Source organism: Azolla caroliniana, unplaced genomic scaffold (genome assembly GCF_043228905.1).
Source record: "Azolla caroliniana isolate FFs.n. ecotype wild unplaced genomic scaffold, voAzoCaro1.0.p SCAF_3, whole genome shotgun sequence".
NCBI classification, from domain to species: Eukaryota; Viridiplantae; Streptophyta; class Polypodiopsida; order Salviniales; family Salviniaceae; genus Azolla; species Azolla caroliniana.
Genome location: NW_028230438.1, coordinates 24,402,105 through 24,417,933, shown reverse-complemented (window position 1 = coordinate 24,417,933; position 15,829 = coordinate 24,402,105). Strand labels below are relative to the sequence as shown.

General features: G+C 35.5%; 2 protein-coding genes across 2 annotated transcripts; one reads left to right on the top strand and one right to left on the bottom strand.

The window, feature by feature from the left end:
• The first annotated feature begins 1,838 nt into the window (after positions 1 to 1,838).
• On the top strand, positions 1,839 to 3,998 carry LOC147866772 (putative pyridoxal 5'-phosphate synthase subunit PDX1). Its single transcript, XM_087317254.1, has 2 exons — positions 1,839 to 2,156; positions 2,804 to 3,998. Exon 2 carries the CDS (start codon positions 2,809 to 2,811, stop codon positions 3,694 to 3,696), a length of 888 nt encoding a protein of 295 aa, XP_087173380.1. The 5' UTR covers positions 1,839 to 2,156; positions 2,804 to 2,808; the 3' UTR covers positions 3,697 to 3,998.
• Positions 3,999 to 4,518: 520 nt separating this feature from the next.
• LOC147866771 (uncharacterized) lies at positions 4,519 to 15,158 on the bottom strand. Its single transcript, XM_087317253.1, has 3 exons — positions 14,913 to 15,158; positions 5,068 to 5,139; positions 4,519 to 4,981 (listed from the first exon to the last, which is right to left on the bottom strand). Exons 1-3 carry the CDS (start codon positions 15,129 to 15,131, stop codon positions 4,895 to 4,897), a joined length of 378 nt encoding a protein of 125 aa, XP_087173379.1. The 5' UTR covers positions 15,132 to 15,158; the 3' UTR covers positions 4,519 to 4,894.
• Positions 15,159 to 15,829: the final 671 nt, after the last annotated feature.

Genomic DNA, 15,829 nt, shown 5'->3' with positions numbered 1-15,829 from the left:
AGTAGGGAAAATCACTAAAATATGTTTATCTATTAGAAATTGCTTGCTGCTATTCAAAGCTACCTATTTATATTAAGCAATTGAAAGATTGGATGAGTGAAATTATTGTGCTGGAACAAAGGTATACATCGAGGGTAGGTACATCCTCAAATCTGTATGGCCCTAGAGCTACATTGGGTGATATGCTCCTCAAACAGTGAACTTGAACCTAAATCCTAAACCCTGTATAGACTTGATGGGAAGGACCGTGTTCAACAATCACTTATTAACGTTGAGGTTGGTTTGCATGCTATTTTAGACCAAACAAAAGCTAATTCGAAGTGTTTCTCCACATACTCAACATCGGCCAACATGTTTCCTGTATTAAGAAGAAATTGACATAAGCTTAGAATCACTTACAACCTTAGAGAAGGTGTAATGGATGCCTTCAAAGAGATCAATAACCTTGTTTCTAGAAATTAATTTTTTTCATGCAAATATTAGATTAATGCGCTTAATAGTTATAAATTTTAATGTTTCATCAAAGAGTTTCCTAATGAATGGTGATAACTATGGTTTACATTCTTAATCATGGAATCGTGACATCTCTTTGATTTATGCACTCAATTTGAGTACACTTAGACCCTTCTTGTTGGTCTACCGCTAAAAGTGCTTTTGAGGTATCATCGATAGGACTCACTTTTCTGGAAATCTTGATGTTAATACAAGCACACTTTTAAGTGGATTTTGTTTTCAAATTATTAGTAATTTTGAATGTGCCATTCATATACATTACAAAATTTAGTATAACAATATCCACAGTATCCAAATGCATAAACAATTGAGAAATACCTTCATCTTGATTGGGATGTTTCTTTTATTGGTCTTGTTTGCAACTTTTTGTTCTTATTAGGGGTAGTACTAAGTAAACATAAACAAGTTCCAATGACACCTTGGATCGTCTATGATCGTCCCTCTCAAGTAAAGTAAATCAGATTGGGAAATGATGAATAGCTTTAACCAATCTACATTGCTATAGACTTAGAAAGAGATGGGGAAAGAGAGTTTGTCGAACTCCACACATACAAAGATGTATTGGCATGAAGTTATCTAGGCATGAGAGGGAACCACAAGAAGTGGTTACCAACACTACACTATACGTGTACATGAAGATGCTCGCCCAATTAGACAAACACCAAGATCAAGACCAATGAATACCCTTTTTGGAAAAAAAAAGAGACCAATGAATCCTCTATACACATAATATACCCAAACTCATCGCACAACTTTTCAATGCTATTATGTTGGCAAACTCTTGCAAAGTTAGTTTCGTCAAGCTTCTAATTCCTATATTCACAACACGTGAATGTGATGGAACCTTCGGCTGAGCTTCTGATCTCATCACTACATACATATATATGTATGTATTATGCATTTAGAGATAACATAGACATGAGGGCATCATGGGACATAAAACATATAGCTCGGGGGTATTTTTCACCCTAAATACAAATGTATATTTATATATTGTTCTTCCAAAAGGCACTTCCGAGAGGGGTATTTCCCCCCCCCCCCCTTATATACATATTGATCTTCCAATAGGCATTCCGAGAGGAATAAAAAAGAAAGGTAGGTCCTCTTGAATCAAAGGAAATCAAAGGAGGACATGTTATGTTATGTTATGTTATGTTATATGGAGGACATGTTCTGGAAATCAAAGGAAACTCTTCTGTAGTGACTCGTGAGTTATTTTATTTGTTTGTTTTTTGGGTTCTTCCATTATTTTCTTGTGTGCGTAGTGTTTGTTGTTTTCTGGAACAATCTAGACTTGTCTAGAAGGTCCCTTCCTCCTTCAGTCCTTCTTCTTCTTCTTCATCTTCTTCTTCACATTTCTTTCTTTTGTCTGAACACTGACAGACCTATCATCATCAGATCGACATTTCTTCTGCCTCTCCTTCAGCTTCCCTTTCTTCTTCTTCTTCTTCTTCTTCTTCTTCTTCTCCTCCTCCTCCTCTTTCTTTTTTTTTTCTCATTTGTCTTCTGTTCCTTCTTTTTCTCGTCCTCCTCCTTTTTCTGATTCTTTGATCTTTCTGGTTCTGATTCTTCATTCTTCTGATTGCGATCTCCCTTCCGTCTTCTGCTTCTGATTCACACTCTCACGACGTCATCCTCATCCGGTAAGTCTTCCCGTTCCTTCTCTGTAGTTTGGTCATTCTGTCCTTTTTTTGTCAATCCGTGGAATGGGAATGCTTCCATGTGTCTTTAAAAACGTATAAGTTTTTAACAGGAAGAGTCTTATATTTCAGAGAGGGAGAGAAAGTTGCCATTTATTTAATTTGCTAGAGAGAGAAACCGAGAATTCGTTTGTTTAGTCAGTTACGAGAGAGACATACAGACAGACAGATAACATAGGAGAGAGAGGCATGATATTTCGTTTCTTCTTTGCAAGCAAGAGTGTTCATATGAATACATGGTTACTTATGCTCCTGATACTGGATCTTGACTTCGGTGATTATGCCTGAAAGAGGTTTTAGTTTTGAAATAGCTATCGTTGGTTCTAGCGATAAACCTATTTATTGTTTGCGTGAGTATTAATTATTTCTCTGTGCCCGTCAAATGACGTCCATTTTATTAAAATTATCTATCCTAGAATGAGTTTATGCATGCATATGGTTTTATGGTCTGATGATTAATGAAATTTGACATAGAGTATATGACTCTTCTGGTTTGTTATGTTATGTCTAGAAATATTTCTCTCTTACAACATGATATTTGTAATGCCTCTATCTATTGATCTATGTTTCTCTTGCTATGTTTGTGGTAGGTACTATGTCAGGAATAGTTGCACTATTCGAGAATGCAGATTCAATGAAGGCATCGACGTACTCAGTTAAGGTAGGTCTGGCTCAAATGCTAAGGGGAGGTGTGGTAATGGATGTCACAAATCCTGAGCAAGCTCGTATAGCAGAGGAAGCAGGAGCAGTTGCAGTGATGGCTTTGGAGCGAGTTCCCTCAGACATTCGATCTGAAGGAGGAGTTGCTAGAATGAGTGATCCAGGACTCATCAAAGAGATCAAGAAAGCAGTCTCCATCCCTGTCATGGCCAAAGCTCGGGTTGGTCACTTCGTTGAGGCTCAGGTCCTACAAGCTATTTGCGTAGATTTTATTGATGAAAGTGAGGTTCTCACGCCTGCCGACGATGTGCACTACATCAATAAGCATAACTTTAGAATACCGTTTGTGTGTGGTTGTGAAGATCTCGGAGAAGCGCTGAGGAGGATAGCAGAAGGAGCTGCAATGATCCGAACCAAAGGGGATGCAGGGACAGGAAATATTGTTGAGGCCATTAGGCATGTCCGGGGTGTTTTAGGGGATATTAGGAAGCTTCAGACACTTGATCAAGATGAAGTTTATACTTTTGCAAAGGAGAATTCGGCGCCTTTGGAGCTTGTAAAGCTCACGAAGCAATTAGGAAGGCTTCCGGTCGTGAATTTTGCTGCTGGTGGTGTGGCTACACCCTCTGATGCTGCGCTGATGATGCAAATGGGATGTGATGGAGTGTTTGTTGGGTCAGGTATTTTCAAAAGTGCTGATCCTTCTGCTCGGGCTAGAGCTTTTGTCAAGGCTGTTACACATTTCAATGATAGTCAAGTTATTGCTGAAGTTAGCTCTAACCTTGGAGATCCCATGGTAGGGTTTGAAGAAAGGGCTATCTGAAAAATTCTATGCCTACAAATTTCTCTATTCATTAGGATTGATCTATGGTCAATCACCTGAAACATAACATGCTATTGTAACTTTGAGTTTTGGTTTTTGTTATGATAGGTTTAATAATCTAAAGAGATCTGATGTTGGCTCAAAACGCTTTTTTTAATGTTAGAATCCTACGGATTATTTGTCCATAAAATTGTCAGGCATTATTTTACCGAAAATATAATTGACATTAAGCTCCACAAGTTTAAATTTTGTATTATATGTGCATTTCAAATCGATATATGGAAAGTAGGGATTTAAAAGTCTGTGTAGCTTTCCAATGTAAAATTTTATTGAATAATTGTTTTTCATGTGTTCCACAGAAGTAGACCTTGATATACATGTCACACTTGACTAATGGAGGTCCCATACAAGAATAAAAGATATTCTAAAATATTCTTTGCATGTCTCCAACAACTCGAATTCTATGTGATCTATTTGATATCTCTAAATGGAATGATAGAATTCATTGTTGTTATGATATGGATGCTCACATGATTTATCTCTTTTGAACTAATAGAAGAATTGTCACTGAAGCATTGAATAATAGCGGCAGAGTATTTTTACATCATATAAGCTATGGAAACTTTCCACTTCATATACATGTCCAGATTCCACAAGGCTTCCTCATATGTTCCAGGATCCAAAATCCTTGCTCTATACGGATATCTTATTCCAGGAAACTATATCAACAATTACGTTAATACTACATAACAAGAAACTTCCATTAAAAGCATAAAACTTGAGCCTCTTACAATAACATAGAATTTGACATGAGCAACAATCTCCTATCAATTTTTCCCTCTATTCATAAAAATAGTATATACATTATAATTTGGTGATACAATAAACCTTTGCAATGGTGAGGATCACATAGCAAGTGGATCCCACATGGCCAAAATCTTATTGGTCATTGATCACATTAGAATATGTAACTGCCTGCATAACATGCTGAACTAATACTTGTAGGTGCGCACATGTTAAACTTCTGTTGGTCATGCTCAACTGACCAAGTTGTAGCTTTTTGTGAAACTGACAATCGTGATATCAATGCTCATTGAAATATTTCAAGATGTTTCATAAATCTCTGCAAGTTGACTAGTACATTATCCCATTTTGATCAACTTGAAAAAGTTGTTCATTTGTCCATGTTTAACGTAACTCATTGTCTTGGGATAGTAAGTGTATCACCAACATAAATATCATCACCATATAATCCATTCACATCTTTTAAAGTTCCCACTGACACCTGCAGATATGGAATTTTTTATTCATTATTATACTCATCATACCCAAACCAGAGATATCTTCATATGAAATTGAGTTTTTGCTTACCTCGTACTTTGCTGAAATACCCCAAAGTGTATCCCCTTTCTCTATTTCATAATTCCAATACGTGTCACTTTTCTGTTCACCCATTGTTATTAATATTAACTCATATCAACCAAAATGTAAAGACTTAGTTTATGTTAGTACCCCAAATGCTCATGGTCAGCCTAATTATTGCTTGTTGAGAAATCATATATTGCTTCATTCCTCTCTCGCCTTTCATGATATATGTGTTAATTGAGCAATTATATGATCATTTGGGGAATGCCAATAGCTTAGAAGCAGTTAGTAAACAAAGAAAAACTCTGATATCTCAGAGGTTTTTCAATTAGTAAATCAATTTTTCATAATCATTCATATAAGCATTCATTCCTCTTTCTCTTTTTCATGATATTGTGTTATTTGGGCAATTATATGGTTGTTTCATTCATTTCCCCACTTTTATGGGATTGACAAGAGCTTAGAAGCATTTGCTAAACAAACAAAAACTCAGTAATATTTCAGGGCTTATAATCACTCATATGAGCATGTTTGCATGGATAAATTTGACATTTAAATGCATTCACATTAGATGTTAACATCTAAAATATCAAATGAATCTCTATTTGGCACACTTGGACGCATGGAGTGCGGCAATATATACATGGTTTATTAGCATTGTCGATTGAACTACATAAAGAGAGTCCCTAATGTTCATGTAGAGGATCTAAATAACAACAAATGCCTAAATAACCAAGTAGTTCAACAACACAATATAGAAGACCTGGATTGTTGTGATGAAGATTGAATGTATCATTAGAACCTAGGCAGTTTGTTGTCCAAGTGCATGAATTGAATAGATAGGCATATAGCGTTACACTCACAGAGATGTATATGTGGCAATACATACTTTCTATTACATGTAGTAGTCCTCCCATGCACTCAGAGTTTAGATGGGACCTGGACTAGTCCACTAAAAAGTTAGTTGACACAGATTAGTCACAGCTGCTGTGTAAGATAAAGAGGGTGGATCTTTATATTCTGTATTTGGTTTTATTCTGTACAAGTCAGTTCATAACTGTGGGGATGTTCCTTTTCTATCAACTAATGTGTCATTTAATCTGATCAAGCTACCTAGATGCAAAACTAGTGCTAGAAAATACTTATCTTAAAGTCAATGGCACATAGTTCAAGAATAAGTACATCTTAGTTTACCAACAGAGAATATCCTTCCAGTTGAACTGACTAATCAATCCCATTACACTACTTACCCTACCATCTACAATTTCCCACATTGAAAACTCATCAACTCATATGGTCGGGTTGACCGATAGCTACTCCTTAGTTGGGGTGCTATCACTAAATGTTCACTCTAACAATATATGTGGGGATAAACTGATAACTTGGGGTTGATCATTGCTTATATCTAACGATTGTTCTAGGAGAGTTATTGTTGAAAAAGATAAGTTCTGAGGAAATTGGTTCACAAAAGGCAATGCATGTGATAACTTATAATGGACCGAATTGTGTTTCTATGGGGAGCATAACAAAGAAGAAGCTTAAGTCCATATTATGAACTCCTTGTGCATCGCATAGCTTGAACTTATGTTAAAATATGTGGAAAAATCCCTTGGATCCAAAAGGCCATTATTACAAGTGAGAAATTTGTGATTCTATTTCCACAAGTCACAAGTATGCTACAGCCCAGCTTGGATCAAGGTTAGAGATCATGAAACCTGCTATGACCCGGCTTTGATAAAGGTTCATTATTGGAAACTTTGAGACAAATGGGGTGTTACAAGCATAACCATATAATATCGCGAGTATAGAATACTAAGACATTACAAACATTACGCAACAAAAGGTATTCTATTCTACATCTAACTGATAGAGAAGGTTCAACATTTAGCTTGCTCTATGAATTTATGGATTAGATCACTAGCTATGGGCCCAAACCATTTAAGCCATGGTTTAATGGTTTGTCGGTTCCAATATAATTAAACAATTTGGTTTAGTTTAATTATTATTAAACGGTTTGATTTTAGTTCATTTGGTTCTAAAACTCGAGTTTATCGATTTAAGTGGTTTGATATAATGGTTTATTGGTTTTGGTTAAGTTTTTTCATTTTCCTTAATGGTTTAGTTAATGTTTTCTTTATTGATTTAATTAATTTAACTTAAATTCTTATTTATTTTTACAGTTTTTTAATTTAATATAGTTTTATTTATTTCATTTTTTAATTAGTTTGACTTAAATGCTTATTTATTTAATTTTTAAATTCATTTGACTTAAATACTTATTTATAATGTATTTTTATTTATTTAATTTTTTAATTAATTTGACTTAATTAATTTTTAATTAATTTTTATTTATTTATGCATTTTTATTTATTAATTAATATTTTATTTTTTTTTTACTTTTTCTCCAATTTTTAATTAATTTGACTTAAATTATAAGGTTTAAATTTGTGATTAAATGGTTCAGTTTGGTTTCAACTTTTCCCTAAACGGTTCATTTAAGTGGTTTGGTTTACCTTTTCTTTCAATGGTTTGGTTTTTACTTTTTTATAAATAGTTTGGTTCACATCCATCAACAACTGGGCTTATAGCTATGGATCACATCAACAAGAAAAAGATCCATCAAGTAGTGTCATGGTAGTAATTTTATGGTGGATGCACCTGAGCTTCAAATGTTAACTCTCAAGTCTTCTCAAGTGAAGCATTCTAACATTATTTATTTAACATTTAGCAATTCCACTCTTCTTTATCTCTTTATCGATTTCTGAATTTTAATCTTTCCAATATAAATTCGAAATGCTATATTTTTCATTTTTCATCGTGCTACCAAAAACCTCACCAACTGTCCACAAATGTTAGACAATGTTAAGAGAACGATGTTACCCCATCTATTTCTGATCTCTCGTCCCCTAGCTTCATTCACGAAATCTGTGGTCAGTGCTGGTGGTCCAAAAAGCCATAGTGTATAATAAAGTAAGGTGTAAAATAGGTGTCAACAGCTTTAAGTAATCATAGCACTAAACTAGGATGATAGTGAGCGTTCACTAGTTGACTAACATTTATGCAATTTAAGCAACTCGCCCATCATGTAGAAAAGCCATCCAAAGGGCATAAAATGTGACAACAATTGAGGTATACATAATCTAGGTTTGGTTCTCCATAAATTTGTTCTATACAATGTTTAGCACTCTATCATAATGCCGATTATACTTTTCTTGCATCAAACCCAACTCATATAGAAAGTTCTTTAACCACAACTCTTTACAGGCTTTTGTCATAATAATGTACTCTGCCTCTATTGTGGATAATGCCTTGCATTTTTTAAGTCTTGACTGTCACAAGATAGCTCCCCCCTTGCAAGGATCATCAAATACAAAGATGTGGCTTCCTAGAGTAAATGTCACCTGCCATGTCTACATCTTTGTACTCATCTAACATAAATTGGTTATTACAAAATTTCAAGCAAACTCTCAGATATTGCAAAATCCAGTGCATTGCTTCTCAATCATCTCTACCATGATTAGAGAGGTGAACAAACCAAATGCATGAGGAATATGCAATTCAAGCATATGTCAAACTGCTAACTACAGAAGTATATGGTACGTCTTCATTGTTCTTGCTCTTTCTCATTTGTAGGGCACAATTTGGAACTAAGTGGAGTATTGAACGCTTTACACTTTTACCCATGTTGAATCTCTCAAGGCCTTTTTCTATATTTGTCTTGAGGTAGCCAAAGTTTCTTGCTTTCTCTATCCCTAGTTATCTTCATTCTAAGGATTTGATAATCCAATTTCAAGTCCTTCATAGCAAAAGGCTTGCCAAGTTTTCTCTTCAATTTCCTAATCTTGTTGATATCTTGACCAACAATGATGAATTCGCCACAATGATCTGAGTTAGTCTTATTATACTTGTGGTCTAACATGAAGAAGACAAATTTCTTGTACCAACATTAGGGAGATTGTTTCAAACCCATAAACTCTTCTTTAACATGCACACTAGGTTTTCTTTCCCTTCGATTCTAAAAACCCTTAGGGCACCAAGTAAATTTCTTCTACCAAATCATTGTGAAGGTAGTCTTCACATCAAGTTCTTGAATCTCCAAATTCAAACTAGTTGCAATCTTATGCACAACGCTTATTGAAGACATCTTTACCATTGGTTTTTGTTGACTGTTGGATCGTTACAAAGAGTGCAAGCGACTTAACAATAGGGTAAATAATGTAAGAGGAAGAAAAGAGATGAAGAGATTATGAGCACAAAGGTAAGAGTGTGAGTAGAGAGAGAGAGAGAGAGAGAGAGAGAGAGAGAGAGAGAAACTCAAGAAAATTTCATTAAGAGGAAAGACCTTTTGCAATACCAATGTATCATGACATGGGATAAATGTGGAGGCTCACGCTTCATACATTATATTACACATGTTGCACCTAACTACAAAACCATATTCTTCGTGGAACAAGGAAACCGTACACATAGATACATGTTAGAGACCATCCCGTTATTTGCCATTTGAACCATTACTTTAATGCGACTTAGCTCACATGCATTGCAATGTGAGACAGGGCATTGAGGCACAAGTGATGAGAGTGGTCAATTATCCACACTTTGCCCTAAACAAGTTTGAGAGTCAAGTATCACACTTTGATACAATGCTTTGCCTTTGATCATCTTCGACCATGCTTTCCACACATCTTCAACCAAGCCCAATCCTTGCACGAATTTCTCTCACAACCACAATGTACACTCTCAATTGCAACATTCATTGGTAAAGTTCTTGAACATCAAGAGTCGTTACTAACTCACACATGTATCACTTGAAATGTAACATTTTTGGTCTCATAGATCATATTTGTCCTCCAAAGACGATAATAGAATCTATCTCTATCTCTCTACTCACTCTCACTCTCACTCTCATCCTTTGTGGTCATAATCTTTTCATCTCTTTTCTTCCTCTTACATTATCTACCCTATTGTTAAATCGCTCGCACTCCTTGTAATGACCCAACGGTCAACAAAAAACAATTTATTATCATCAAATTTAAACTGCACAAATTGATGATACTCCTCTAATTCTAACACAAGAGGAAGGTACGCCTTTTGTCCTTTGCTAAATAAAGACAAACCTACTACTAGATATAGTCCATATGAATATGTGATGCTCACATACATGAGAGAGACATAGAGCATCAAAGAAGATATGGCAGATGATCAAAGCGAGAAATGATTTGAAGTTATGATTGACGATATGAAGTCTTTCCAAGAGAATATCATCTACGACTTGGTAAAGTTGTGTAAGGGCAAGAGGGTAGAAAAACAAATGGGTTTATTGGCTCGAGATTGAGGAACATTTCTCAAACCAAGATACAAGGTAAAACTGATTGTAAAAGGGTTCAATCAAAAAAGGGTGTATTACATTCGTAGTGATCAAGATTTCTTCAATCATACTTCTGCTTGGTATTGCATTCGGTTTAAATCTAGAAATTGAACTTGATGTGAAAATTACCTTCCTTCATGGTGAATTGAAAGAAGAAAATTACATTGAACAACCTGAAGGAAAAGAAAACCTAATGTGCAAATTAAATAGGAGCTTGTACGTTCTAAAACAAGCTTCCAAACATTGGCACAAGAAATTTCACTTGTTCATTTTAGACCACAAGTACATAAGGACTTGCTCAAACCATAGTGTATTCTTCAAGAAATTCTCTCATGGTGGACTCATCGTTCTACTCTTGTATGTAGATGAAATGTTGATTGTTGGTCAAGATACCAATAAGTTCAAGAAATTGATGGGAGGCTTGGCATGCCTTTTGCTATGAAGGACTTGGGACCGAGTAAGCAAATCTTGAGAATAAAGATAACCAAGGTTGGACTGAATAATCTGGCTACCTCAAGACAATTGCATTGAAAAAGTTCTTGAGAGATTCAACAGGGTAAGTGTGAGGCAATCAGCACTCCTCTCGTAGATCACTTTAAACTCAGTTCTGAATAGTGCCCTACAAATGAGAAACACCAAGAAGAAATGAAGAAGGCACCATATGATTTTACAATTGGTGGTTTGACGTATGTTAAGGTATGCATGAGACATGCATTGCTCACGCAGTTTGTGTCGTCGATTGATTTCTCTCTAATCCTAGTAGAGATTGTTGGGAAGAAGTGAAATGGATTTTACGATATCTGAGAGACACTTCTAGAGTTTGTCTAAATTTTGGTGATAGCCAAACAGTGTTAGATTTGTACACAGATGCAAACGTGGTCACTGACATTGACTATAGGAAGTCAACATCCGGGTATTTACTGATCTTTGCAGGAGCTATCTCTTAGCAATCGAGACTTCAAAAATGCTTGGTATTATCCACAACAAAGGCAGAGTACACTGTTGCGACAAGCTTGTAAAAATGTGTTGTGGTTGAAGAAGTTTTATACATGAGGTGGGCTAGTTGCAAGAAAGGTATAATCAACATTTTGATAATAAGGGTATTGTACATTTATGCAAGAACTTTTCCTTCCATGCCAAGTCTAAACACATTGATTTGAGATACCATTATATTTAGGACGTGTTTGAAGAAACGCACATGCACATTGCAAAGGTTCATACTCATGAGAATGGTTTGTACGTGGATGTAATACCTTAGGAAATGTATGTGCATAGAATGTGTAAAATCATAGCACATTGCAAACTTGTGCAACTTAGAGAAAAAGCAAGTTGCTAGACTCTAAGTTGCACATTCTATGTACATACATTTCCTAAGGTATTTACATTCATGTACATAACTTCTCTAACATTCCTTCCTGAGATGTATAACAATAAATGTCCACATTGTTAATACACAAATTATTGTAAATTGAGTAAAGACCTGAAGTAATTAGGGTTTAGGGTATGAGAAAATATAAATGCATCTAGTGAGTCATGGATTTTAGAATCGTCATTATGCTCCTACACTCTTATGTTAGAGCGAAAAAGAGAATTTTCGGTTTTAGCTATTTATGTTGATATGCTAATAACAGGTCTGTGATGATCAGAAAATTACACATTTCAAGGATTGAGGAGTTCATATGCTATGACTGACATTGGAGTACTACATTACTACTTAGGTATTCAATTTCATCAAAAAGATGAGTTTATTGTAATGTCACAGCCAAAATATACTTTGAAATTGCTTGACAGATTCAATATGAAAGAATGCAAACCAATGGCCACGCCTATGGAAATAAATTTGAAATTATCAAATGATATTAATATAAGAAAATTTGATGAATAAATTAGTATCATCTAACAGTAGGATGCCTGATTTATTTACGTAACACATCACAGTTAATACAAAATGCAGTTTCACAGGTAAGTCAATTTATGCAAGTATATCTCACTGGATAGCTGTCAAACGAAAAATTTTATATTTAAGTGGCACAGTTAATTATGCGATTTACTTTCCTAAAGGAAATTATTTGAAGTTAACAGTTTTTTCATGTTCAGATTGGGCTGGTGATAAGACACTGATCACACTTCAAGTGGATTCTGTTTAATCATGGCTATCATGGTTGACTAAAAAACAACCATCAATTGCTACATAATCATGTGAGCTAAATATAGAACATTTTTCTCTACTACAATAGAATGTATTTGGCTAAAAGAATATGTGGATGTATTTATGTCTACAGGTTATAGATTCTATCCTTATTTTTTCAAATAGTCAAAGTGCAATTACCGTTCCAAAAAATCCAATCTTTCATGATAGAACCAAACATATTGATTTTCAATATCATTATGTTGGAGAAAGAATACAAGCTAGAGAAATAAGTCTTGTATATATTACATCTCAAAAGAATGTTGCAGATATTTTAACCAAGGCATTAGCTTGTGAAAAATTTGAAAACCTCAGGTCATTACTTTTTTCCAACCATTTGGTGAATAATAACAGTATGAACATTCATTCTCTACATTTCAAGGGGGGAATGTTAGAGAATGGTATGATGTACATAGGTATAATACTTAGGAAATGTATGTACATAGAATGTGCAAATTCTAGCACGTTGCAAAATTGTGCAACTTAGAGAAAAAATAAGTTGCTAAAGTTGGAATGCTATGTCACAATCATGCAACTGCCACAACACATGTATAAAAAGTTTCTCCACTAATAGATTGGGATACCTTTAATCTTAACTTTTGACTCTCTTATATTGCAGATGTCGTCACCCCCATCTATTGCCTCTACCAATCTCTCTCTTTCATATGTAGCTTCAATCTACGTGTTCCATTTATCACACATTCAATCTATCAAGCTCTAGTTTCCAACAGAGAATGGTTGCAACATGATGACAAAGTATTTTGCCAAAGTTTGGGTAGAAAGCAAGTTTGGTTGTGCCCCTCCACTTGAGATGGAGTAGGAGAATTGTGAGGGTTTCCACTCAAGTGGACCCCACAACTCTCAAACGAGTAAGTAAAAAGTAGGGGACTATTTTTGCAATTTTAGCATTCATCTATTCTTACTTATTCGTAATAGGTCATTAGAGAGTGAGAGATAGAGATATAGAGCGTGAAGGAAGAAGCTAGAGATAGGCTTGATCTCTGACCCACACCAAAAAAAATTGTCCTCTGATTTAAAGTATCACAGGATTCTCTTCTCCATTGATCTGAGGCGTTGCTCGAATGCACAGCTAATCTTCCTTCATCTTTCTTTGGACTGCATAGTTGTAGGGTGTTCGTGGAAGTAGAACAGACAACAGAGGGAGAAGAAAAGCAATCTCCAAGCTCAAGGAAGAATACTAAGATAGAGTGTGGTCTGATTGGATGTAATTTCAAAAAAATATTTACATTGAATCGACGTGCTTCATACATCTACCAGTGTCAATCATTTTTCTCTTCCACTTTTGGTGATAACATGTTTTCACTTGTAAAGCCAAGTTCAATGTACAACTTGATTGTTATGTGATTCCACCATGACGGTTATGTAATATTTGGCATTTGACATGTGATTTCAATTTGTTGAATTGGTATGCTCCTAGGAGTTCTAGGGAGTTTTTATATTTGCATTCCCATATTAATAAATGGTAAGAAACAGGAAGACAAACTGATTTCCTTGTGCTTTCCTGTCAATCAGTCGGTATTTTGACAATCTTTCCCTCACATTCCCATATTAATAAATGGTAAGGGAAAAGGAAAAAACAATTTGATTTGCTTGCGCTTTCCTGTCAATCGTTATTTTGAGAAAGAAACATAATCAAAAAACAGTTTTTTGAGGTAGAATGGAAATATCCCAGGCTTAGTTATTTGCATCATGGAACCATCCTTGAAGTGCTAGGTGTGTACAAATGCTCTTCAAATTAGAAACCTTGCAATGCAAAGTTCTACGTGTATATATACAAAAGCTCTTCGTATTGGACTCATATACACAAAAGTTCTTCATATTGGACCCAATACCACAGCTGGGAGGCCTACTCCAAAGAAAGGGATTAGTAGTTTGTTTGTTTGTTTGTTTGTTTAAAACTAAAACTAAAAACCTATCAGTTTTAACGCTGTGAAATCTACAAGAAATAATGTGTTAATCATGGGATGTTTTAAAAAGCATTGTATATTAGCATAAAGGCAATGTTTCAGCGTGGTGATTTAGAATGCAATGTTTTGTGTTAAAAGTTTTAATCAAGAATAAAGCTATAAGTTGAGCATTTATGTATGTGGAGCATACACATATTCATTCATATACGAAAGGTAGGGCATATGTATACCCCTAAGTGGATCATACACATATTCGTTTATATACGAAAGGAACACAACCACGAATATGAATACGAACACAGACAGAGAGGAATGAACAACAAGAAGGAACAATGGACGTTAAAAAGGAAGAGGAAGGAAGACTTACATGATATTGTTGAAGAACTGAAGGAGTATATGAAGGGTGGACATCGGTGAAGAAGGCTTGAAGCAGCGCGTCTTCTTCTCGTCTGCAGTTTCTTCGTCTGCAGAGGCTCCATGCGAGAACTGAAGCTGCAACAATGATTCCGCCAATGCTGTTCTTAAAGTTGTTCTTCTTCTTCTCGGCGTCGTCGTCGTCGTTGTTTCTGCTGCTGCTGCTCGCCATAGCCTGATAAGCGAGAGAAGCTTTTGTTTTGTTACAGATTACCTGTTTTTGTTTGTGTGATTTTATTTTAAATGCCAAATTACCCCTCTCTCCTTTCAATGTTTTCATTTTTTTTTTCCCAAACAAAAAAACTCCTTCCATTAGGTATACAATTTTACAGTTGTGTGAATGTTATATACAAACCACAGAAGGGGCTCGATAGTTCCATCTTATGTGGAAGGCCCATTGATTCAAAAAAAGGAGAGGACGACCATTGCGGGATGAAGGCTAAGCATTTGTCTTTCGGCTCCTCTCCTTCGGATCCTAGCTTGTGATGCCATCGTATTAAGCTCTTTAGTGTGGGCCACAGCTTCACTCCATATCTCTTGCAATAACGTCGCTTGGTGAATGGTTTGATTGGAGAAGACCCGTCTACAACATTGTTTCTAGATAGTCCATAGTGCTATTGGGTTAACCAATTCCATCTCGACTTGATCTTTGGCATTGATGTGGGTAAATTGAACATTGTCGTCAATGGAAAATGAGATCTCCTATGCCTTTATCACCACAGTCATCCCCTCCTCCCAATGTTTGTATTTGTCCATTCTAGCCTACTAGGATAACCAACATACATTTCCTCACTTCATTGAGCCTTAAACATTGCAGTATTCGACCAACCCCCCTCCATATTCAATGGGTCTCTAGGCAGTCCCATTGAG